This window comes from Pholcus phalangioides, unplaced genomic scaffold, assembly GCF_987345545.1.
Source record: "Pholcus phalangioides strain wild (caught in Gottingen) unplaced genomic scaffold, Ppha-v1.0 ptg000005l_1, whole genome shotgun sequence".
Taxonomy (NCBI): domain Eukaryota; kingdom Metazoa; phylum Arthropoda; class Arachnida; order Araneae; family Pholcidae; genus Pholcus; species Pholcus phalangioides.
In genome coordinates, this window is record NW_028301598.1 from 11989020 (window position 1) to 12014809 (window position 25790).

At 39.3% G+C, this 25790-nt stretch overlaps 1 protein-coding gene across 3 annotated transcripts in view; it reads left to right on the top strand.

The window, feature by feature from the left end:
* The window catches only part of LOC149086305 (uncharacterized), a 190067-nt gene that overhangs the window by 64378 nt on the left and 99899 nt on the right, over nt 1–25790 (top strand). For all 3 annotated transcript variants that reach the window (XM_089232327.1, XM_089232328.1, XM_089232329.1), the window contains 2 exons: nt 10978–11095; nt 12031–12084. In XM_089232327.1, coding sequence (XP_089088453.1) covers nt 10978–11095; nt 12031–12084 — 172 coding nt within the window. The remainder of the gene's footprint in view (nt 1–10977; nt 11096–12030; nt 12085–25790) is intronic.

The window sequence follows — 25790 nt, forward strand, 5'->3', positions numbered from 1 at the left end:
CTGTTTTTTCTCACATTTATTTTTGTAATATTTAAAACATTATTTTATAAATCTGGTGGACAGATTTCTTGTTTTTTTGTTGGCGTGTATATATCTGACAAGGCTTGTAATCCTTGCTGCTGTGTTTTTGTTTTTGATTATTTGAGTGAACCATTGTTTTCGGAATATTTGTACATGTGTAGATGTTTTGTAAATTTGCACTCTGTTGCATAGTGAACAGGAGTACCCACCATACCGCAGGCACATTTGTCTGTTCGGCGGCGTTTCCGTTCGTGTAGATATATAGGGAATTGGCCGTCTCCTGTTATGAAGATAGTCACCTCCCTATTCCAGTTTAGTGTGTTGTATGTGACTCGAGGGACAATTTCGTGCACTTTCCTAGCTGTTGTTCCTTGGTCCCAAATTTGCTGCCATTTCTAGAGGGTTGCTTATTTAAGCTGTCGCTTCAGGAGCGTTAGTGGGAAAGGATTATCAAGTTTATCAAGTTTATTGATAAAATTGTTATTTATTGATAAACCCGTTTGGCACATATTAGGACTGTATAAAAGTTAATTTTCGCATTTTAATAACTATACAACACACCATAAAACATGAATGACATAACTGAACGCTACACGTTATTTGAAAACATTTTCCTAATTGGAAGTATACCGCTAGGATCAACGGTTAGCTAGTAAAATGCTATACCTCTTGTTTGCTGTGTACCCTGTATATTAGAATATAGACTATAGAGAAATGGTGTTCGACGTAGATCTTCTTTTCAGTCTTCACGTTTGTCTAACTTTAGTTGGTGAACAAATACGGTGTATAATACATGAATAGGGCTCAGGGTTTTTTTATGACCTACAAAACATAGAAAGATGACCTTAAAAATCGAAAATATGACCTTATAATTTTACGTATTTTTCATACTTTCTTTTTCAGTTAAATATCAAATTAAAAAATGAACCTTAAATGCATCAATTTATCTGATTTGAAATAATTCAAATGAGTTTTAATTAAAACTAACTTGAAATTCAAATGAAAACGACACTCACTTTATGCATAATTACTTTATTGGAAATGTATGACATCCATATTTTTATGGGCATCTTTTTCTCAGCCACCTCGTTGGGCATTTTGCCTGTTGTGGTGTTGTATTTGTATGTTTGTATTTATCATGTTAGAACGTTCTAGAAATTAAGAAATGTATTTTAATATGTTTAAAAAAAGAAAGGAAACTGCTATAATTTAGTTTCTGCTAAGAAATATTTCATGAAACCAGCAAAAGTGTCTGTTAAAAATCAAAAACAAGTAGAGCGATATTTGATAAAGTCTTGTCATAAAGTTGACGTCTTGTTTCTGCTTACTCAATCACTTCACTCATAGTTAGAAAAATTGATGGCAGATGGCGGCACTTCACATAACAAGCATAAAACAGTGACAAACTTGTTGTTGGGTTCACAACACAGACACGCAAATTCTAATACGTTGTTAATACGAAGGGGGGGGGGGAAATCGAATAGAGGGGAAAGTTAAGCCTTCCGATTCGGGGGCGGGGGTGATCGTATAGGAAAACAATTACTTGAAACAAAATTATTAACACGAGAAGGTTCAGGGTTTGAGTTGTTTTTATTTTTACATATTCAAACACATGATGCAACCAGATATAAAAATTAATCTGAATAGAAGGGGGGGGGCAGAATTGTTACGTTACATCAATAAGGATGGGAACTTAGCCCATAAGAGGGGAAATTACAATTAGCTCCGGACGGTAAGAATATGGTTATCACAAATCTGTACTCACAGTATTACTGTCCACCTATCACATCATCTGGCCGACACAGACGATAACCAATTCCTCAGTGTCCTTCACCACATTATTAGAGCAGTCAGGCTAATTGATGGCATGTAGATACGGCTGGATGGCATGGAGGACCGCGAGAAGCCTTTGTGTAGATGGCGTGGTCGGTCCATGTTGGTGAGGGCGATTGATGTTCCATCGTCGAATCCGACAACATCCAGTCGTCGGTACAGCGATTCACTTTTTTTACTTATTATACATTAATTAATCGGCATGGTCAATATAATAGGCGGGGGGGGGGGGAGTTATTCTCCCATAATTTTGTAGATTAGCGCATCTTTCTCAACAGGAAATTTGGAGCGAAGACGAACATATCACGTTACGACTGCTATACACCGCGGCAAAAACCAGAAGTCTGTAAGCTCGTCCGAAAACCCGGGGGCCTAAAGTGCAGGAAAAACCTCATGAAAATGACATATGTTTAACATTTTTGAGTGTAATGAATGTAGAGGTAAGCAGACATTTCTAGCCAGGTAGGGGTCTCAGAAAACTTCCTTTTCCGGGGCACTGTGATACTGTTAAGACAGTCCTGGTTGGAAAATCAACTTCAGCCAAACCACCACCATGACGTCAGTGGGGTTCGAACCTGGGTCCTCGCAGTGCAAGTCAACTACAACGCTCACAAAACTTTATGGGGGGGGGGGGCCTGCAAAACCTACTTAACCTCTCCTGAAAAAAAAAAACCTAGTCGCGGTTTTGACTTTAGACATGGCGAAAACGCATTTAACTCGAAGATTTCGTTATTTCGTTTGTCCAAATGAGTAATAAGATCTTTCGGTCGTGCCATCCAAGGTTTACCTTCGGAAGCATAGGAAGGGGTTACCCCCCCACCCCCAGGAATAACGTAGTGGCTACCGGGAAACAAATCAACTTTCCCACCAAAAAAAAGAAAAAAAAAGAATTCGATAAAAGTGCATCCATTACTTTAATGAATTCTTACCTGCTTTTATCTTGTTCTTATCATTGCTCAAGCTTTTTGAAGATAAATGAGCAAAAAATATGATTAATTATTTGAAAATTCCTAAAATACGACTGATTTCTCAAAAATGCGCAAAATATGACATGGCATAAAACATATGGCGTGTCATAAAAATCCGAGCCTTATAAATGAATATCTGTTGATAGAGAGAGAAACGAAGTGAGGGTGTGTATGGAATGATCCCGTCCTCTACAGGGTTGAGATATAGCACCTGGAAGAAACGATAAAACACTTTTACCATTACAGTTCAGATTCACCCGCATAAGAAGTGTCAAACCGATTTCCGCATTTCCAGATTTCAAAAAGTTGCGTTAATACCATTTTGGAACACACTGTACGCATAACCCTGTTGTGGCGCTGTGCTGTTGTATTGCCACATCACTTATGGTTCTTGCATACGTAGTTGCTAACATTATCTCGTACGACCAAGATAAGAACTAAAAACAGAGGATTAATAATTCTTTCTCGTGAGCCCCGAAGTATGGCAAGTTCCCAATTTTTCTATTGGTCAGTGAGGGAAATAAATATCTTGATTGGATATTATCCCAAAATAAGTCTCTTTATATAGACGTATTCGGGCAACAAAAAAAGTGATTTGCCCATGTTGATGATGGTGATTTTTCCGGGATAGATAAAGGGTAGGAAATTTATTCGTCTCATATTCCCGAGTGAATATATGCCTTTCCATTCGCGAACATTGGTTTGTGACTTATTGAAGTCAAAACTCATCCCCCCGAAGAGAGAAATCTCCCTCACAGTAAATGTTCGTTATCATTAAAAATTGCACTTTTTGGCATCGGACGGGCCCATTTGAAAATGAATAAAAAAAACAAAAACAAAAAGAATGGAAATCGAGAAAGAAATGCACACCGTTTACTTGCATTTTGCTGGGGAAAAGAAGGCACTGGAAATATAATAATAATAAAATAAGTTTTTTCACAAAATATACACAATTTCCGACAATAGTATTGTAGTCTCAGAACAAAATTCGTCGAAACCTGCGCTAACGTTCCAGCCGAAATGGCCAGAACTGAGTTCAGACAGAATTGAAAAACCCGTCACAAAGTTCGTTAACAGATGGCGCAGCATTCAGAAAACTTTAATATAGTACAGTAGGTTCTCGACTATCCGGCTCGCCCCCGTCCCGTCTCCGTTCTATCCGGGCCTAGTTAGAAATTCCATACATAATAATTCCCCATGATTTCACAGCTGCAAGAAGACCGGTTTAGGACTACGCAAAATCGACCATTAAAATGTCCCGTGCTGCGCTAGCCAAACCTCAAAACCGGATTTTGCGGGAGTTCGAGTTCGAGTGGAGGGACATTGCATCGGGGAAGATCGCTAAAAGGGAGAAGGAGTCGTTCATCAAAGACTTTTTCAAAAACTAAAACCTGTGAGTTTTGATCCTTTCATCTTAAAAAAGAGGCCAAACTTTTGGCATTTGCGTAATCATTTATCAGCTAACAGTCAAATAAGTTTAAGTAATTTTTGTAAGAATTTAACTTAGGTTTTAGGTCAGTGTTTGGTTTATTGTAAAAGCGTATGTATTCATACTGTATAGTGTACATAGTTTTATGTTTCCTGCGATCAAAGGTAGACATAATACCAATTATAATAAAATGTGTCCAACTATTTTCATTCTTACACCATTCATTCTGTAATAAATTTTTAAAACGCACAGTTCAGTACATAACAAGCATTTATTAAGCAAGCACCTGTATTTAGAGGTCGGAAAATATTAACAAGAGCGGGTTTTTGATGTAAAAAGGATATTTTTTTGATGAACGGGGGGAGGGGGTGGGGTAGGAAGTGAGCATTTATAGAACTGTGGCCTATCCGGCTTTTCTGTTATCCGACCCGCTTTTCCGCCTCAATAGGCCGGATAGTCTACTACATTTTCAAAATCCCGGCTCAGAAGTTTGCATGGATTTCTGTGAACTTTATATTGACACTTTGAAATGAGGGGGTTAAAGTCAAAGTCTCGGTCGATCTTTATTTTTAGAAAAAAGACGGTTTTACATGTTCTTCATAAAGTCTCACACACACATGCTAGAAATTTTGTGATTTCACAATCTAGTGGCGAACTATTGAACCTGAGTCTTGGTTAATTTTTTTTTTCAATAGTTTTGCAGCTCTAGATTGCATTTCTGGAAGTCAGATTGCTGAAGATGGGACTTACACCACTCTTAACCAGCATCTCCTAGAGATAAAAGGCCTCCGCGCACTGCTCGTGACGTCACGAAAGTAGTCCATCCTCACTCGGAATATTCAGACAAAAAAATTCTGCTGCACGTGCTAGTATCATCGTTGTGAGGAAAAGAAACGAACGGGCACTGAATTCGTGATTTCTATGACCCACGTCCAATCACCATGCGGTATTTGTCAGTCAATCCGGAAGATTCTACGTCAAAATAAGAAGAAACGAAATAGGATGCTGTGGTTCAGAATGTGGCAAACTTGCTAGGTAGTCTTGTCGGACTATTCTGATGACGTCACAGATGAACTTGCAACCCTTGCGGAATCCTTCTTTCTCTAGGAAGTGCTGCTTCAACTTCCTCAAATGCTGTTGCTGTGACTCATATAACATGTCTTGACTGGCTGATTCATCATCACCGAGCCAAAATCTCTGAAGCTATAAACATGAAATTTGGTCAGCAGTTTTATTTCATGATATAAAGACTCACACAGAAGGATTTTTTCGAAATTCGACGTATAAGGGGGGAGGGGGGGGGGTTAAAAGGTTACTTAGAGGAATCACGCTAAGCCGAAACCGTTGAAGCTATAAATATGAAATTCGGTCAGTAGTTTCAGTTCATGATGGACTCTAAAGGGGTCACAAGGTTGTATGCAGGCATCACGCAGAGCCGGTATCTCTGAAACTATAAGTATGAATCGGCAAGTGTAAACTAATGGTCTTAGAGATCCCAACTGAAATCAAAAAACAATTCATACTCCCCGAGTCTCTCTCTGCCATTCCGAGGACAGTATTGCGAAGTACGCCATGCTTGGTATAAAGACTAATATGAATTGCAGCCTATAAGGGGACGTCGTGTCGAGGTTGCGTCTCTTTTCCGTGAGGTGGCGGAATATTCCTGGACACTTGATATTGGAAGGGTTTCCAATTCATGCACGAAACTGCGGAACTTAAAGAAAAAGACTTTATTTCAAAGAACACTCAAAACATACAACCTTCCAGGACGGAAGCCACATTCCAACTCACGTTCTCTTCTATTGGAAGATAGATTTTCTCTTCTCACCTTCTTTTAACAACGTATAAACAAACAAAACGCATTATGTGCTGCAAGGCCACAGAGATTTAGTAAAAATGTCCATACTGGAAAAATAGATTCGTTACAAACCTAGATTATAATAAAGAATAAAATAAAAAAATTATTGTTCACACACACATGATTGGACTATAAAAAAGTATCAGGAAAGCTCAAGTGGTCACACAGAGGGTCGGTCAGAAATAAGTATGAAATTCGGTCAGTATTGCATTTTTTATACGGGATTTCTGAAAGTTCAACCCCTAAGAGAATCGTGATAGGTTCAAATGCTACGTATATCAACGAATCATCGCCGAGTAATTTTCCGATTTCCAAATCCACGTCAGCGAAGCCGCGGGTAACAGCTAGTGGTGGATATTTTAAAAATACATATTATATTTTAGTTTATATACAGGCAGCAGCGCCATCTGTTTAATCAAATTTGTAACTGATTTTGGTATCCGGAACCCTGCAATTTTGAGGTTTAGAAAACCTGGTGGCACTCAGACTTTGTCGCCTACTTTCCAATTACTCCTAAAAACGAATCATTTTCTCCAGAAAGTTTCAATGGCTTCTTTGCAGTCGTGTATTATGACACGTCATTTCTCAACAGTCACCTTCGAGGAAGTCAAACAGCACATTCTGACACGCAGCAATTCATTAGAAATTCCTTGGAGTATGGACAGAAGTCCTTGGAGAGATTCCGGGTGTGTGTGAGCACGGATGAGAAAACAATTAGTTCATTGTTTTTCTCATTGCTATATATGTACTGGATATTATTTCATAAAGAGGTCCACGACTTATTCACACAAAGGTTCAAGAACCCCTGCCTTAGAGGAATGTTGAAGAATCCCATGCCTCACAAGCATTCCTCTGAACTCTGCTGTTAACTGGTAGTGCCACTTGGCGAGTCGTTGCTAGACTCTCGTTGTGAGAATCCAAGAATCCAGTTTCGAACTTCGTCGCCGACGCAGTGGTGGTTGGCTGAAGTTGATTTCCTGAGGTTTTCCAACTTCGAGTTGCCGGTGCGAGTCATTCCCTCATTTCAATGTCTGTCCGCAGAGAGAAAGCAGACTTCAATAATATAGTGTACTTACACATGGAGAAATTCAGACAGTTATCATTTTCTTTTCAAAATAAAGAAGTTAGATGACAGCACCAGTATAAGACGGTACACGCATAACGTTGGCAGCATAAATACGTTTGGGCCACACACATACACACACTCGACACGTTACTTCTTTCGTTATAAATTAACCGAAGGTGAAGTTTATGAGGTACATGTACAGTGAGGTAGTAGTAATTCTCAAGTGAACCCAATTATATAGAGTGGTCATGAAATTACTTTGCCGGTATACGGGCCCCTAGTGGCCGCAAAAATGAACGAATGCGAAAAAAGTTCGAGATGTAGGTTATCTCGTTCGAGAATGAAGGGAGGAACAAAATCGTAGCTCTCGCGGTTACGGTCACAGCAACAAAATTCAAATCATCGTGGCACTCACTTTCATACATTGCATAATCAGCGCAGTAAAAACCATAAATAGCCTTAAAACGGCACCTGTATACGCCATGATAAACGTCGCCACTAGGTAAGCCGACGCAGATCACATTAGTGCGGCGGGAAGTCCCCCACTGAGTGGTCAGCCCATCAACCCCCTGGTGAGATCCTTCTTCTTTGTCTGCGTTCGCCGCCGGGGTTTGTGGTGCTACAGGTACCGTTCTAAGGCCTTTATGACTGTTTTACTACGCCGATCACTTTGCAATGAATGAAGGTGAGTGTTGTTATTTTATCATTATTATTATTTGAAATTTTGTTGCTTTGACTGAAACCGCGAGAGCTAGGGTTTTGTTTCTTGCTTCATTCTCGAGAGCATATTTCGAAACACCTATATCTCGAATTTTATTCGCATGAGGCGGCCGCTAGGGGCTCGTAAATCGACAAAATTATTTTATGACCACCCTGCACATCCTGACATCGCAGCCAAAATTCTAGCTCACATTACCATTCCCTACCACCTAGCGGTTATTACGCCAATATCTGATTCGTAAAATCGGGTTCGAATCCCGGAAGTCTAACCGCGATCGCCCTCTTTGGACACGAAAATGACCGTGGTCATTCAAACAGTCGTCATTTCCTGTATGAAAATACCCACAACGCTAGCGGTATGACCACATCGGTCACGCTATGCTTAACGTTCGCACGCGTTTTGAACGAAACCAGGACACAAGAAAAACAATTTCGGATGGTTATAACCACCGAAATTGTTTCTTATTACGGCACCACGTGACACATCTTTTCAGGAAAGCCCCTTCCCCTCCGTTTCCAAGTTATGCTGTTGCAAGCTTCGTGAAGGAATTACAATGGCTGGCGCTTCTTGTATGTGTGTGTTTTACGCCCCCCCCCTCCCATCCACTTCTTTCTTCAATTAGAAATGTTATCTAGGCCAACTTTCTGGTTATTAGTTTTGTGCTTCGACAAAGAGAAATGGAAAGAGAGAGAGCCCTTTTGCATGACAGAAGCGAGAGGACTGACCACACCCAAGGAATAGGTAAAAGCCAGGTCAGTTCTCGGTAAAGATCTCGCGGCGGATATCGTGAACTATGACACATACTACACTCTCAACTCTATTTTATGTGGTTTACCGGATTCGTTATAATTGGCAGTTGAAAATTCACAGATGCCATCACGGAATACACAACAAAAAAAATCTTCTCTGATTGAAGATCAATATTCTTACAAATACAAAGGCCACAACAGACAAAATGCCCAACGAAATGTTCGAAAAAATGCCCATAAAAAATATAATAATAATGTCGACTACATATCTAAACTCTACATCAAAAATACAGCAACTTTATAAGAGCAATAAAAAACCAATAATTATGATAAATTTATGGTTGCCTGATGTCTAAGTATTGGTAGCTTCTCGATTTATCCCGATAATTATGTCTATCGTACTTCTTTTTAAACGTGTCAATTGCGTTGGAATTCACGAGTCATAAGCTATTCTATTTATTTTACAACGTTAATGCGTACAGCATAAAACAACAGAAAACGGTAAAGTTTTTCCTCTTCCCTTTGTTTTCCCCCTACTATTTTGTGTTTGAAGGCAAACTTTCATTAGCTCACGGAATCGAAAAAAAAAAATGTTGTTCTTGATAATTCGCGGCAATTTATAGAAGATGTAATGATTTCCACTGTGGAAGTTATAATGCGGATCACGAAAATGAAAAAAAAAAAAGGCTTAAGGTGTCCAATCAAATTTAAAACGACATTATGGAAGAAAACATCGTTTATGAAAACGCCATGTCTTGTGATTCCAAAATACGGCTTGTTTCGTTTGTATAATGCTTAAGACCGCATCCACTTCAGTGTTGCGTTTTTATATGCAAGTAAACTGTGAGTAAAAATTTTAAGCGCGTTCTACGGAGAATGTATTGTTGAAATTTCACTTGAGTTTGAAACACGATTTCTAAAAATCTATTGATTGCGTCATATCAAAATATTAGTATTATATTTTTTCATAAATTGTTAAAGTTCCTCACAAAAATTCAAGTTCTACCACACGTGTAACAGTCTAATTTGAGTGTTCTATACACGACACGTTGAATGAAAATTTAAAAAATTCCCACGTATAAATCAATAGATTTTAGTTTAATTTATGAGCCTACCATACAATTCTTTAAATTTTCGTATCAAACCTGCAATATTACTAGCCAAATGTACTGTGAAAATAACAAATCATTCCATTCATAGGAATTTTTGGGGCAATCGTGTTTCGAATATGACGTGAACTTTGCTTGAAATTTGCCATGAAAATGGTTTTTCATAGGAAACAACAGTCCAATATTTGTTATTGTTTTCAACATATGTAGACACTTTCTATCATAAAATGTTATTGAAGTTCACTCCAGCACCACACAATACATAGAAAAGTAACAAGAAAGGGTACATTAAGAATATTTTAAAGTGATTTCCCATAAGGAAACAGTGTAATGTGGTGTCTCTAAAATACAGGGTGGAAGAGAAGTCCTGGGCACATTTTAAAAATTAATAACAAATCAACCAATTGACAGAAAGAGTGCGGTTTCCACTAAAATACTCACCATGGTTTAGAGTTTTCTCTATCAATTTAAAAAAAAAAGAACTTAAAATTTCAATCATGGGTAGCGCTGTAAAATGAAAAACTCGACATACCACATAAAATGCAACCTAAACAGTGAATAGTTGAAGTTTGTGAAAATTTACGTTACGCAAAACTATCACATTTCCACGTGAGCAGATCGTTTAGATGTAGCCAAACTCGAGCTAAAAACGGCGCTCATGATGAAATGGGATATTTTTGTGTAACGAAAATTTATCATAAACATTAATTATACGCTGTGTGTGTTGCATTTTATGTGTAACGTCGTGTTTGTCGTTTCAGAGCGCCACCTGTGAGTGAAATTATAGTTTTCTTTTCAATTTATAAAAAAATCTCAGTTCCATGATAAGTATTTTCTTGCAAAACGCACCTTTTTATATAAATTGGTTGATTTATTATAAATTTTTCAAATGTGTCCAGGACCCCTGTCGTGCACCCCTAGACTGGATACACAGTCACTTCATCTTATATTGGTAAAAATCGTAATCACCTGTTAGGAAGCCTGTTGATATATAGTCGATTCCCGTTTTAACGAATACCGTTATAGCAAAAATCTCGTTTTAACGAAAACTTTTCTAATCCCCCAGATAAGTTTACGTAGGAACAATGTAAAAATCTGGAGTTCCTTTACAACAAAATTTCGTTATTACGTAGTGATTTCCCCTGTCTTTTTGAGTTCGTTATAACGGGATTCGACTGTATTGTAATTACTGTATTTGAGGTGTCGTATATTGTTCATTGCAGGGTAGTTCCTCACACCCATCTGTCGGAATTGCGTAAAGAAATGAATCGGCAACTTGGCGTCGATTCGGTACCTCAGAACTACGTTTTTCTCAGATCTGTTGGCAGAAATTTTACTCAGGTCAGAATTTTGATTTTACACTCATTTAATACATTCACAAAATTCATAACTCGGCTAAACTCAGCACAAAATCTATAACACTGCTGGAATCAGCGCGTCCACCTGCTTATATCTACGTAAGCAGGTCGATTAGACTGAAGGTTAAGACAGAGCGGCGAGCCATGATCTGTTTATCAGGAGGAAGAATCAGCCCATTATTCATAAGAAATCAGCACAAAATTCATAAAAATCGCCTGATATTCAAACATAACCTATAAGACCTTCGCGAAATCATAACAAGTAACTCATATGTACCCAGCAAAGGTTCAAAAGACTCAGCTGAATTCATCAAAAAAGACTTAAGACTCGGCTGAATGCAGCACATAGTCATAGGAACCCAGTAAAAATTCATAAGACTCGGCTGAATTTAGCAGAAAATATTCATAATATTCATCTGAACTCAGCACAAAATTCATAAGATTCGGCTAAACTCAGCACAAAATACATAAAACTGCTGACAGAGCATGTTGTTCATAAGGCGGCTGCACTCAGCACAACATACATAAGACAGCTGGATACAGCACAAATTTTCGTGACCGCCGAAATAAGTTTGTAAATTCATAGAAACCCAGTAAAAAACCGTTAGACTCGACTGAACTCAGCACAAAATCCACAAGACTCGTCTGAACTTAGTATATTCATACACTTTCAATGTCTGAATCGTTCATCTCGACACAAGCCGATATCTTTAGTCTACAAGGTCATCAAAATTTTGCACTTTAATTAATAAAGTAACAGAATAATATAATTTCCAGTCGCACGAGATGCATTACAATTACGTGATAGTAAGACACGCATTCCTTTAAAGCGCAATATCACGTGTTTACGCAAAATGTTTTGAATTATATCGTAATCTTTTTTTTTTCGTTCCTCTCTGTGTTTAATTTCTTGAACAGGTTCGACCGCGACAGGAGATGGAGATGAAAGTCAAGAATTTCATGCCTCCTTACGTAAGTTCAAAAACTAGTGGTATTTGTGAAATTTTTTGTACGAAACAGCAGAGATTTGCATTGCACTTGAAATTGTTTGTTTGGAGTTTCAGGATTCGCATTTAACCCATGTGGGATTTGTAATAATCGCTAATCGCGTACTTCCAACTTATACTTGAGAACATTTTGTAGTTCCGGGAAGTATAAAACTGGAAATATGTGTATACATCCTCCAGTCTAAGGAAATCAATCAGCAAAATTTTAACTTTCGATATCACCTTCTGTATTGAAGACACACGCGAAAAAGTCATTGAAAGCATTACACACCTCTACATTGCTTTCCACCACCCCTAAATCCTTCTATACAGGGGAGCAACTGTACCCTTACATCCACTATTGACGTATCTAAAAAATGATTTTGGGTCAGCGACAATGTTATCTGCCAATCTAGATTCCACTTCCTTTTTTATTTTCCCTATTCACCTTCTTTTCTCAGTAAATGATGACAGGACACCTGTTCCCCTTTTGTATTCTCCGAATGCTCTTTTCTTTTCAAGACGAAGATTACGCACGTTATCAGCGAACCAGAGAGGATGCGATCAACAAACCCGCTTTTTTACGGACAAGGGGCATGATGCCATACAAAACACAGGGTATCTTTGCCCCAAATTCTTCCTATTGACGTACCACACCAATTGATTCCAACCGAACTTTGAAAATTCCCGCTAACCATTCTCTCAAAAGTTCAAAGTTGATTCTTGGAAAACAAGGAATCAATCTTCTGTGTTATCAGCGTTACCCGAAAAGTTTTGGAGAAAAAACTTACGACACGATCATCACATACTACAAGGAAACTCGTCCCCCACGAAAATCCAAAATTGAAGTAGTGGCTTCTAATGACGTCATTATGTTTTTTTCATCCAAATTTACTCAAAGAAACTTACCTCGTAACGTTATGATGAAAATTCAATGAGGTATCAATGTTTGAAATTCTTGATTTTTTTCAAGAACTTAGTATGTACAAATACAAACACAAAGGCGACAACAGGCAAATTACCTAACGAGATCTGAAAAACAACTAAATATTTCACCCTTTATTTATGCTTGTGCTTTTTTTATACAACAATATAAATTCCACAACAGACAAAATACCGAACGAGGTGGCTGGAAAAAGATGCCCACAAAAATATGGTTGTGGAATATACAGTAATACCCCCTCTCAATGGACACCCTGTATCACATCCAGGTCACCAGACGATAGAACCTGGGCCGTAGTCAGTTGGAAAGGGAGAGAAGGGTATTGAAAAGAGTGTATTTGGTCAGAATCGACACGTTTTTTTGTACCTAAAAGATCTTATTTTTATCATCAGAGATCCCAGAATTTACACTATTCTGTGGTATCAAGAATAACGTTTTTTTTTCTGAACCTATCACGCAACCGACAATCAATGAAACAAAAAGAACATTATCAATGAGTCGATTTTGCAATCGACAATTTCTGAAAAAAAAATTTAATTTATAAAACGGGATTAGAGTAACTACAAATTTTGTTGCACTAACATTAACTACAGGAAAATTGATCGGAAAAATATAGTTCCATCAATTTTAAGGAACAAACTTATCCCTGTGTAAAAGTTTTTGTTACTCGTTATCGAATAGCATTTGTAATTATCTCGCTATCGACTTACCGATGTGTTAGTAACGCGAATTGCCATTTCTGGTTAAAAAAGAAACATTTGCCAATCCTTTGATTGATCATTTACTTATTCGGTATTGATTCCTGGACACACGAACGCGGGACTCTCATCAACGACAAACAAGACACGTGCGTGATGCGTGCCATAATAAATTATGTAGAACAAACATATTATTAGCGATAATTCTAAACCATTGAATGAAAGGCGAAGTTTTAATTCACAAATACTGTATACATATTATTTTGATTATTTTATAAGTATTATTCGCTGACTTTTTGTACTGTATTCCTTTTCATCGTGTTTAGGTAAGTACATAGATGGCGTTAAATTTTCAGTGATGCCGTAAACTGGGTAATTTTTCCCATTTTTAAGAAAATGTTTCCCGGAGGTGTTAAACTTACTCAGTTGATCGTTTGTGGCGCTGCAGTCGTTAAGGCATTCGCGTTATATGTAAATGAGGCGACCTGAGGTACGGGGGGGGGCGTTTCTTGATAAGTGGGGGGGGGTCTTCAACGCATGGCCCGCGGGCCACATCTGGCCCTCGGTGCTTCTTATCGAGGCCCGTCGATCATTTTCAGAACATATTTGAAAACAATGAAAAATGATTAATTTTAGAATTAATTAAATAAATAATTTGGTAATTAACGAAAGAAAAGAATCTAGAATAAATTAAATAATTCCGGAACAAATTGATGAAAGAAAAAGAATAAATCAATGAGAGAAAGTATTTCGTAAATTTTTGATAAAATTATTTCACAGTCAACGAAAGAGTAATTTCACAATTATTGAAAGAAATGATTTCAAGGTTTATTTAGAAGGAAAGTAATTTCAGAGAATCAACCGAAACAAATAATTACAGAATCATTTAAAGTGATTGCAGATTGAAACTAATCTCAGAATTAATTAATTCAATCAGTAGTTAATAAAAAACGTTTTCAAAATTTGTAAAGCAAATTATTTCAGAATTAACCAAAATTGATAATTAATAAAAGAGATGATTTTAGAATAAATAGAAGTCTTCGATTATTTTTATCCTTGTTTAACCCGGGGTCCTATTGACCCCTTCTATTGAGATGAAACTAAATTACATAAGTTGTAGGCCCGTGGGCTTCGTGAGAAGTTTCTGTTTGGCCCGCCGTGTCTGATAGATCCCCTTGATAAGTGATATCGCCAATCAGACGGTTTTTTCCGACAAGATTCAATATCAAGAAAAATTTGAGGACCTCAAACTTTCATTTCTGCTTCTTTTTTTTAAAAACCAGGTGAGTCCCATCAGTTATTATTATTAGTAGTAGATGTAATGAAGATCGTAAAGCAATTAAATAGTTTGGAACGTTCTTTTAACAGCTGGCTGATGCGAAGATATATTTAGGAAAGAGAGAAAACTAAACTACCCTTGCGGGGAATTGAACTCACATCCACTCACTATCGAATGAGTGCCCTGGACTATCTGGAGGCAGTTTCAGTAATTGTGAACTTTGGCCTGAATTAGGTCCGACCGTCCATGTACGGCCCCGTTCAGTGCACTCGAGCTCTCTAAGGAAAGATATTCGTTTCCTTCGTAGTCTAGTGGTCTAGGGCAGTGGTGCGCAAACCATGGGTCGCGATACCCCCGGAGAATCTCTCGCGACCCCGTAGCTCATTGACGCGACCCTCCCGGGGGGTCGTGAGAAATTCTCTGAAATAAAAACTTCCAAATAAGAAATTCATTTTTATTTAAAAATATGTCAAAACTAAAGAATGCCTTTATTCAGCTGAACTAATTACTATGTATCATACAATGTAATTTCATCAAATTCTACTTGCACAATAATCAATATGTCGGAGACCACGAGCTCCATGTGAGATGCGAGATTGATGGACTGCCGTGTAGGATGGTCATCGACACCGGAGCCAACGTGAGCATCGTCAGGACGAACCTGGCTCGGAAATTCCAGCAACGACTTCTCTACGTACCACCATCGTTGACGCTGCAGACAGTCACGGGGGAGAAAATGACTGTGCGCGGAAAACTGGAAGTCTCAGTGAAGTTCGCCACGGTCACCTATTGACACACCGTCTTCATGGCAGACATAAGGGATCCGTGCATCATCGGAGTGGGCTTCTTGAGGAAACACGGATTTTCCTAGGACATGAGAAATGACCAGCTGCACACGCCGAAGGAGCGTATCGCCCTGCTCGGATGTGGTCGTAACGAAGTACCTCCAAGAAAAGTGATGGACATTCCAGAGGTAGAAAAAGAATGCATCACCGACGCGGACAAAACCAATGGCAGAACCGGAGCTGTTCTCTCACGAGGGTCAGATGGCATGAAGAGGACGATCCAGCCTCCTAAAGAAAAATCGCATGGAAATGCCGACGCCCTGACGAGAGGGCCGGGTACACAGAACCGTCGTCGTTGCATCAAGGCGGAAGAGAAGTATGGACCGGTGAACCCTATAGTGAGAAGGATAACATCTCAAGTCTCAAGTGACGATCATTGGAGCGATAAGAATACTCGGAAGGCCCAGCTAGAAGATTCCGACATACGACAGATCATGGAGTTGAAGGAATCCACCTGGGGTAAACCGACATGACAAGACGTCGCCTCTTCCAGTCCGACGACCAAGAGATACTGTGCGCTATGGGACTCTCTGGAGATGAGAGATGGCGTGCTGTACCGCAGATGGGAGTCGGATAATGGAAAGACGTTCCGGTGGCAACTCGTCCTGCCAAGGAGCCGTGTGAAAGATGTGCTGAAAGAACTGCACGAAAGCCCGACCGGTGGACATTTCGGCGTGATTAAAACTCTCCATAAAATCCGCGAACGATTCTGTTGGGACAAATCCAGGACCGATGTGCACGAGTGGTGCAAGAATTGCGACGCTTGCGCCGCCCGCAAAGGAATCGCCCCGAACATCCTACGACCGCTACCGAGGACCGCCCACGTGAGCACCGGATACTCGCCATCGCTGATGGGACAGGACCTTCGCAAGCCAGGTGATCTGATGTTTCGGCGACCCATAGATGCTGCTCTTCTGCCGGAAGAACACGTCCAGAGACTCCAGGAGCACCTCGAGGACATGCATCGAATCGTCAGACACCGGATCAACATCGGCTCCGAAAAGATGAAGAACCGCTACGATGTGAGGGCCATGACTCATGACTTCAAGGAAGGGGACCTCGTCTGGCTCTGGAACCCGAAGCGCCGGGAAGGACTGTGCCCGAAACTTCAAACGTCATGGGAAGGACCTTACAGAGTCTTGCAGAGACTGAACGACGTCGTAGCTCGGATCCAGAAGACGCCATCCTCGAAGTGCAAGGTGGTCCACTTCAACAGACTGGCCTCTCACCGCAGTGACAACCCGCCGAACTGAATTGTTGGGACGAACAATTCTAAGAGAGGGGCAATGTTACGATCTGTAGGCGATAGATGACGCGATTTGATCGATTGCTCTCAAAAATATCGAAATCGGTTGATATCGGTTTCGGTTAAACGGAAAAAGATCCGATTGGCGGAGGGCTAGAAGAACATTCTAGAAAGCCCCGCCCTTCCGGAGAATGGTTCAACTCCCCTCCAGACAGACCGTACGGTGGCGCCGCCGACTAGGAAACTGTAAGATAGAATTTTGTGGAATGTTCTATTTCTCGAAGTTTCTGTCGGGGTTTTAAATATTGCGGCACACACAAGATGGCAGACTAGAGAGGCACAAGGAGATTCAGTCAGCTGTGTTTAAACTTTGCGAGAAAGTTGCTAGCTCTCTGATTAGCCTGTAAATACGTGTAAATTGCTGTTCTGTAAATAAATCTGTGATTGTCCGTCGAACCGCTTCTTGTTTTGCAATCCCGAAGTCTTGTGGAAAATTATCCGGAACAATATCTTCGCATCAGCCAGCTGTTGAAAATTTCCATACGGATAAGTGGAGAGTGACATCATCCTCGAATAGAGAAGGTTCTCTCCATGGGAAATTCGGGGTCCCTTTGCCCACTTTTCAGATTTTGTCACTTTGTGTGTATCCCAAGGGCACCAACTCTAAAAAGTATAAATCAATAAAATCTCATAATTTTTAAATATAAATTGAAACTCTACACAACAGCTTGTGAAAAAGAAGTTTATTTTAAAAACACGAGATTTTTCGCTCTTATAAAAAGAGCCAATGTTCACAGAAAATAGTTTTGCTCTATTCGTGAGTAGTTCCAGGGTGGATCCGTGAAATCTGTATGGGAACCATTCAACCTGTAACTCTTTTAGTGCCTTAACTCGTATTTTTCACTTCCGATTCCCGATTTTCTTTCAACTCTTTAAATATAACGCATATTTCTTATAGATAATACATGGTTGAACTACGTCACGTTGTTTTCTGTGTTCATTAACTTATGTTGCAGTAACAAGCCTGACGCTACCGCTGATAGATGGCACCTTCATTTCCAACCTAACTCGTTAATGGCAGTAAATTGCGACATGGCCGGAGTTGGTGTTTGGTGAAGTAGTCGTTTCTAGTATAAGATAAGGGGGAACATTTCCAACTTGTTTATTCACTTCGGTATTTTTCATTCAAAAGGGAACATAACAAAGCGGTTGTTCTACTTATGTTAAGAGATATTTTAAAAACGACGCATTTTTCATACTCGCTTTTAAAAAGTCAGGTTTTACTGTAGAACCTCTCGATAACGTACGCTTAAAATTTAGTCCACTGATGAGGAGTGTCCGTCAATGTATAGAAAAATACACAATTGAGCCCCAAAGGTGTAATTCAGAAGAGAAAGTCAATAGAAGTGTCAACCAACGGAAGTGTCCGTTATGGGAGGTTCCATGGTAGAATGATCGTGTTTCTTATGTTACTCACTAGAGAACAGTAAGGGTACCTTCGTTGGGGCTAAGTGAAAACTTTTGGAATGAACAGGTGGCGTAGAAATTTCCAATTTTTCAAATTTAACCACCTCCAATTTTAATCAAAAGATAACATTTCCACACTAATTATCTTTCAAAACATTTACAAAATTTAACTGTAGATAACTCCTTTGAATATTGAGAACGTTGAGCGAGAAAAACATGAAATTTAATCTACAGTAGTTTTGATGCACGAAAACACGCGGCCACATACGGCTGCTCTTACGGAGAAAGCGCTGTCGAAGTTTCGGTGAACAGTGTTCAAACACTCACCGTGTAGCCCGGACTTGTCGACACGTGACTCTCACGTTTTTGGTCCACCGAAAAAGCATTGAAGAGTCGCCGTTTCTACTCGGGCAGCAAAGTCATGGACAATATTTGAAATTGGTTCCGATCTCAGACAAAGGACTTCTACGAGCAGCGTATTTACCGCTTTGTGAAACAGTAGGACAAGTGCTTGTCTAGCTTTGAAATGAACTATGTCATTTCGTTTTATTGCTTCTGTTCCGTTTTCATTTGATCCTACCCCCTATATAATAACACTAATGGTATTTATTCACAATCTTTGTATATTTATGCAGATTTGCTATTCAGAACTTCGTGGATATCAATAGAATAACCCTTTTCGAAAATGGAAACAGAATTACCATGCAGAAAACGTTCGAAGGCTTAATGAAAATATGAAGCCATCCTCACTTCAATCACGCCCCCTATCCCCATTCATGCAAATTCATTAACATCGGGCACGTTTTGTAATTCTTACTAAAGGTCTTTCGAATACACATCGAGACAAGAACGTGCAAAACGTGCAGAAATCGAATGGAAACGAACACACCATCAACAAAAGACACCACAAGGGCGACGGAGTATCATTATACATGAACGAACACAACTATCTCGTAGGATAATTTACCCAAATGAGGGAAAATACATATATAAAAAAAGAAACTATCGCTGCACCCCATTCTTTGCATTAAAGGACAGAGTTCATGGAGGCCGTTTCCAAAAGCCGTCTTTCTAATCAATATACGAGCAGCTTTTTTGCTTTAGTAATTTGTTGAATGGATGGTGATTTGCATAAGCAAGAAGAGCCCCCACCCGTGTACACGCTGATAAGATAAACTATTGGCCAGAAGCTCCGATAGCGAATGCCTAACTCACGCGAACTCTATTTTAAATAACGACCAATGAATATAATACAAATGATTTTCAAGGGGGGATAGTGTTTGCCTTCTTCTGTACATAGAGTTGATGGAAACGCTAAATAGGTAGAATATCAATTTTAGTTGAAGATACTGCATGGGGCGATTGAAATTGTACACGCTGATGTAATTTTTAAATTAACTATTTAATGATGATGATGGCGAGTATTTAAATGTGGGTGGGACCTACAAATTACACCTGTTTGTGATGTAAGCGCTATTCTGCCATTCACACAAATAATGTGAATAAATGAAATTCAACATGCCACTTCTATTTGACCTTCACTCACCTTCAACGCGATATTTATATGAACACGAAAATTCAGGTATATTTCACAGGTTGCTTTTACTACTAAAATATTACAACAGATGGCAACACCACTAGAATACGAAACACGCATAATTCTGACAACATAAATACGTCACAAATATACACACCATCATACGTTCCTGCAGGCACCGAATCGTTTGAAATTCCTTAGAGGAATGTTTAAGAGGTGCATGTACGGTCAAGTTAGCAGCCATTAACGCATGACCCACCGAGCCGTTTTATAACGCGTGCTTGGTGCCATGCGGGCCGGATTAAAACGACAAATGTTGCTTGCATTGTGTCGGTGATTGAAGTCCCCTGGTTTGAGTAATAGTAGACTCTTGGTTTCGAAACATATACTCTAATCTAAAAATGAATGGCAAAGGGTAACAACATTTGCGTGAATGTGTGTGTAGTCCTCTAAAGACTAGCATGGCCCTCGTCAGGTAAAAGGTACAGCAATATGATATGAGAAAAATTCTGCGAACTCTTAAGTATTTGTTAAATATGTTTAAAAACGGTGACAGAAACCTTCCGATTAATTATAGACCGTCTCTTTTAAATTATATGGAACGCATTTTTCTCCGCCATATTGGCCAAGAGACTGGAACTATGATCTGATCACAACAAAATCTTGCCGGAAAATCAATGCGAATTTCGGAGGGGAAGACGGTGCGTAGACCGTATATATATATATATATATACCAGGAGTGGGTATATATATATACCTCTTTGGGTGTTTTCTAAACAATACTAATCGCGTTGTGGCTAAAGCCAAAGTCACTTCAGGTGGAGTTGTTCGAATTCTCAGTGGGGCACGTCACGTAACTCATCTGTTCCCGCAGCATTAAAACTGTTTGATTCTCTGTCAAAGTCCGTTATAAGTTACGCTGCACCAATTTGGTCACTAGACCATTGGTTTCATATTGAAAAAGCTCAAGATTTCTTTCTTCGCAAATTATTTACAACGTCCAGATATTGTCCTGTACTTAGACTTGAATCTGCCAGACGTCCAATATATCTGTGGCTCTTCTAAAAATACATTTTTTTTTTCTGGTACAAAATCTTAATGCTTCCAGATAACAGACTCCCCAAAATCTGTTACAATGCTCTGTTGAAACGCCCCCCGCCCCACTGAATAACAGCCGTAATTGCACCTTTAATATTTTGAGTTTACTCCATATAACTGGGACCTATTCGTTTGGGACCTGCAAGTGGCACCGGCTGCGCTCAGAAAACATTTTCCCACGGTCATTTCAAGATACATAGACCTAAAAATTCAAAACGATCTTTTATCAATTCATAGGTCATCATCTCTCGTTTAACTTTTCTTTATAAAATCCTCCATGTGTTTTTAATATTAACACCTCCAATATTCTAATCAAACCTTCTCATTTCTCTGTTAGACTCAACCATTCTCAAAAATTACAGCTCCTCATTGCCTTTTCAGATTGTCACAAATTTAGCTTCTTTCTAAGAACTATTATCGACTGGAACAACCTACCACCAAATATTGTAGATTGTATTACGATTTCCGAATTTTCCTGTTACATCAATCGTAGTTTTCGTCATTCATAACTTCCGCATCCTCTTGGATAGGCCTCGGAAAAACAATATTGATTAAATAAATAGGTCAACGAGATATGCTCAATACCACGGGATTTTCCCCCATCTCACATCTGCTTTTTAACATACCTTTGTCATGGAAACGCCAAATTTCTCAAATTAGAAGAGATAGTGGTTTCTTGCGTTTTCTTAGTGGATATGTCATATTAAATCCTGACCAGAATTGATTGCCTTAATTGCAGAGTAATTTCAATTATGTTTTTCGACACATTTCCTATTTTATTCGAATGCTCACTATTCAATCTGCAAAGAAGCACATTTCTGAAATCGTTTATTTTTCCGAAATCCCACCAGACAAAATTTCATTTTCAAAACATCGAACTTATCCGAAGATCAAATTGGAAAACTATTTCTTTTTTTCTAACGACGTTGTGGAGTTTTTAAATTTTTTATATTTGATGGTCGAATTTTCTTTTTTAATTGGTATCATGTGAGTTGTTTATGTGCTTACCAATGAATCGTGGTTTTCTTTTTTAGTTGCACGCCATCCTTGCATGGGTTTGGCCCCATATGCAAATAAAGATATAGATTTGCTAATACTTTGATTTTGCGCTTTCTTAGCGCAAATAAACTTCAGTGGAAGAGCGCCCGAGTGGCGTGGTGGTAAGATGCTCGTGTCCCAACGTGAAGGTTGTTGTCACGGTCTCGGGTTCGAATCCGAAGGAGGATGTAGATAAGATTTTTTCCCTAACGAACTTCAGGCGACCACCAAGGCCAGTCCAACCCGTCTCATTAATGGCAGTGAATTGCAATACATCGATATGGCCAGAGTTGGTGAAGTAGTAGTAGCTTTAGTGGATACGTCGTTTCAGACGTTACTTAGTTTGTCTCTCGGCGCTGCAGGGTCATTTTAAAAGGTTGCACTCAATACGCCAAACTAGAAAAAAAAGATTTGTATGTACAATTGCCAAACTGGTTCTGAAGACTAACTTTATATATAAAAAAAGAATTACCCAATGTGTCACGTGGCGTGGCGTGAGAATCTGAAAATGTTAGTCGATAGCCGTGTATGCAAATAAGTTGATAAAATGGCAAACGAATGGTAAACCTTGGTTCGATACTCATGACCTGCCACTACTTAACCGTACATCCATCCCGTACACATTACTCTACGGAATTTCTAACGATTCGGCAAATGCCGGAATATGTGTTTTGAGTGTATGTGTGGCTCTAACGTAGGGTTGTCAACCGTCCTCCTTTAGGAGGATACGGCTTCCTATTTGTTGTCATTTCAAGCGTCCTCCTACGCTTTAGAAAATTCGTCCCTTTGTCCTCCGTTTAGTTTCCGGAATCATTGGCCCTTTTTTTTTCAAGGGAATTCTTTTTTCACTCTGAAATATAAATCTCTTCATTGGCATGAGTGTGTTGTGTTTTTTCCCCCACACATTTTTACACGCTTTGACCGACGCCCTCGAAACTCCCAGGTGAATCCAAGTTGCCTCCAAGCAAGGCAGATGCTATTCTAACCAGGGCCCAACTTGCCCCAGGATAACATGAAGAAGACAGTCGGAAAAACAGCTCTGAAAGAAGAAAACCATAATATACATTTTGAGTATACCATTGTTTGCTCACCAACAGCAGATGCCGTGTACTGAAGTAGGGAGCAGGGGAGGCGTTACCTATTCCATTCAGAAGTGAAGAAAATAGAATGTAAACAGCACTCCATGCTGATTCCTCTGACAAAAAAAAACAACACTTACAAAAGATTAAAAAAAAATTTCTGAGGGTATAAAAAGAACCCCCCCCCCCCGCTGCAGGCAAAGTAATGAAACTGACCAGAAGATAGACACAATTCGTTGAAAGCGATGGGGGTGCTCCAACTCATGATGTCTGGGCTACACATTATGAGTTATTTACGTCAAAATGTTGACACGTTCCAAGTCTGTGAGAGCGACGTATTACTTTTTGCAGATTATGACGATTATACTTCGCAAACATCATGTTCCTCTCTTTGTTGACAACTTATCGGGTGAGTACGAATAACCTTTTTCATAACTAGAGCCCAGATAATACGCAACTGCATACGTGCATAGGCATTTGCAAATTCTGACATTTTTCAATATTGAATATGCGCACAAATGCATAAAAGTGAAGAATTTCAGAATAAGTACATATTTTCTTCACATTTATTAGCATTTTTAAACATACGTAACATCACACTGACGGACTCCATCATCTTTGGCTGAAATTTGAGCAAAATCTCCAATCGCCGGTAATTGTGAAAAACTAAATTTATTAAACTTACAAAAATGGTTGGCAACTATGCATAATAGACGGTGATTATGCAAATAATTGGGTTTATCAAATTTCCGTAACATATGTAGCGGTTCGGTTTCAAATGGGAAATTTTTTTTTTTGTATATTATTATGGGGGGGGGGGTGTGTTTCCATTTTTTGCAAGGATAAGTAGCGCCATCTGTTGTGAAAATTGGGGAAAATTACGTCATCAAGGGTGCGTGCAGGCATCCTCCTTTCTCAGGTTCGAATCTGGTAACCCTACCCTAACGTATTGATGTTGTCGAGTTGCTCATGTTTCGTGTTCATGCTGCCACCTGTCTTCCACTTTCTGAAGTAAAGACGGAAATGCTTGCATTTTCGTGTTATGTCTGTATCGTGTTGTAGGTCTGCCTGCTCTTTGCGGAGAGACTTTTTCAAATGGGAGACCGGCTCGCATTCGCGCCTCGAAGCGGGAAAACCGCAGAAAACGAACTTGAGCACACGACCGACTGGAATGTGTTTTCGGAGTTTATTCCTGCAAAAGAGTAAATATAAGTTTCTCTTTCTTTCAGAAAATTGTTATCGTAGCAAGTCAGCAGACCCACAACTTCGAATTTACATTGAGAAAAATATTGACCTCGGTTGTCAGTTTCTTATTTCCGCAATGGAAGATAGATGTCGACATCTTTCACATGCGAAATGTGTAGTTCACCATGATACACATACGTATAAGCTTCTAGGGTTAACCTGATTGGGATCGGTTGGAAACATTATCATTCAAGGTTCTCTGAGATCATTATTGTGATTCGGATCAGTTAGAAACACAATTATTCGGGTTTCTTTGAGGTGTCTCAAATGAGATCAGTCGTAAGCAGGGAGGGGCACAGGGCACAGGGCACCAGTACCCGCCCCCATCCAAGCCCACCAAAAATTAGGGGGGGAAATTAATATTTCGGTGAAAAAAAAAACAACATATCGAAATAAAATACCCTTAATATGCTATATTTACCAATTTCTGTTCATTTAAATGCTTTTTGAAGGGTGTCAACAAGGTTGTTGTGCCCCCTCCAAAGGTCGATTTTGCGTGCGCCCCCTGGTTGCAAACATCATTATTCGAAGTTCGAGATCATCGTTGATTGGGAAGCAGAAACATTCCTATGCGGGGTTCTTTGAGACCATCGTTGATTAGGGATCAGTTGACACATCATTGTTCGGTGGGTCTTGAAGATCACTAAATATCGTAAGTCGGGTGCGTTGCGAGTTACGCTAACCAAAAGGGTGCTGAATCTACCAAAAAATATCATACCAATTCCAATAGCAGCTACAACCACATTGACGTATTCAATGCAATATAATTATGTTTTTTAGCGTACTCACACACACAAATTACCAAGGGTTGCAAAAATACGCTCTACTTCGGAACAGCATTGGTCATGGGCCACAGTAGAACGCATTTTTTAAGCTATCAAAGCTTAAATTTGCGATTATAATTTTTGGAAAAAAATTTGAAAGATTAAACGAAATGTTAATGACACTGCAGTTAAAAGCATTAAAATGTGTTTCTAATTAGGCACCTACTTAACTCAACAAAGGTGTATTGCAACCCCCCCAGTTGAAAGTTAGAAACCACGTGCACACAAAACTACCACTGTTGCTGCCAAGTTGCCTATTCGTGAATTACTCGATGCATACTTCCTTAGTACGTAGCAAAAACTACAAAAAATAGTTCGGAAAATTTTTTTCTGACGTTTCCCTACTAATGGGCCCTAAAACTAATCTCAAAACCATATATACCTACAAGTGTA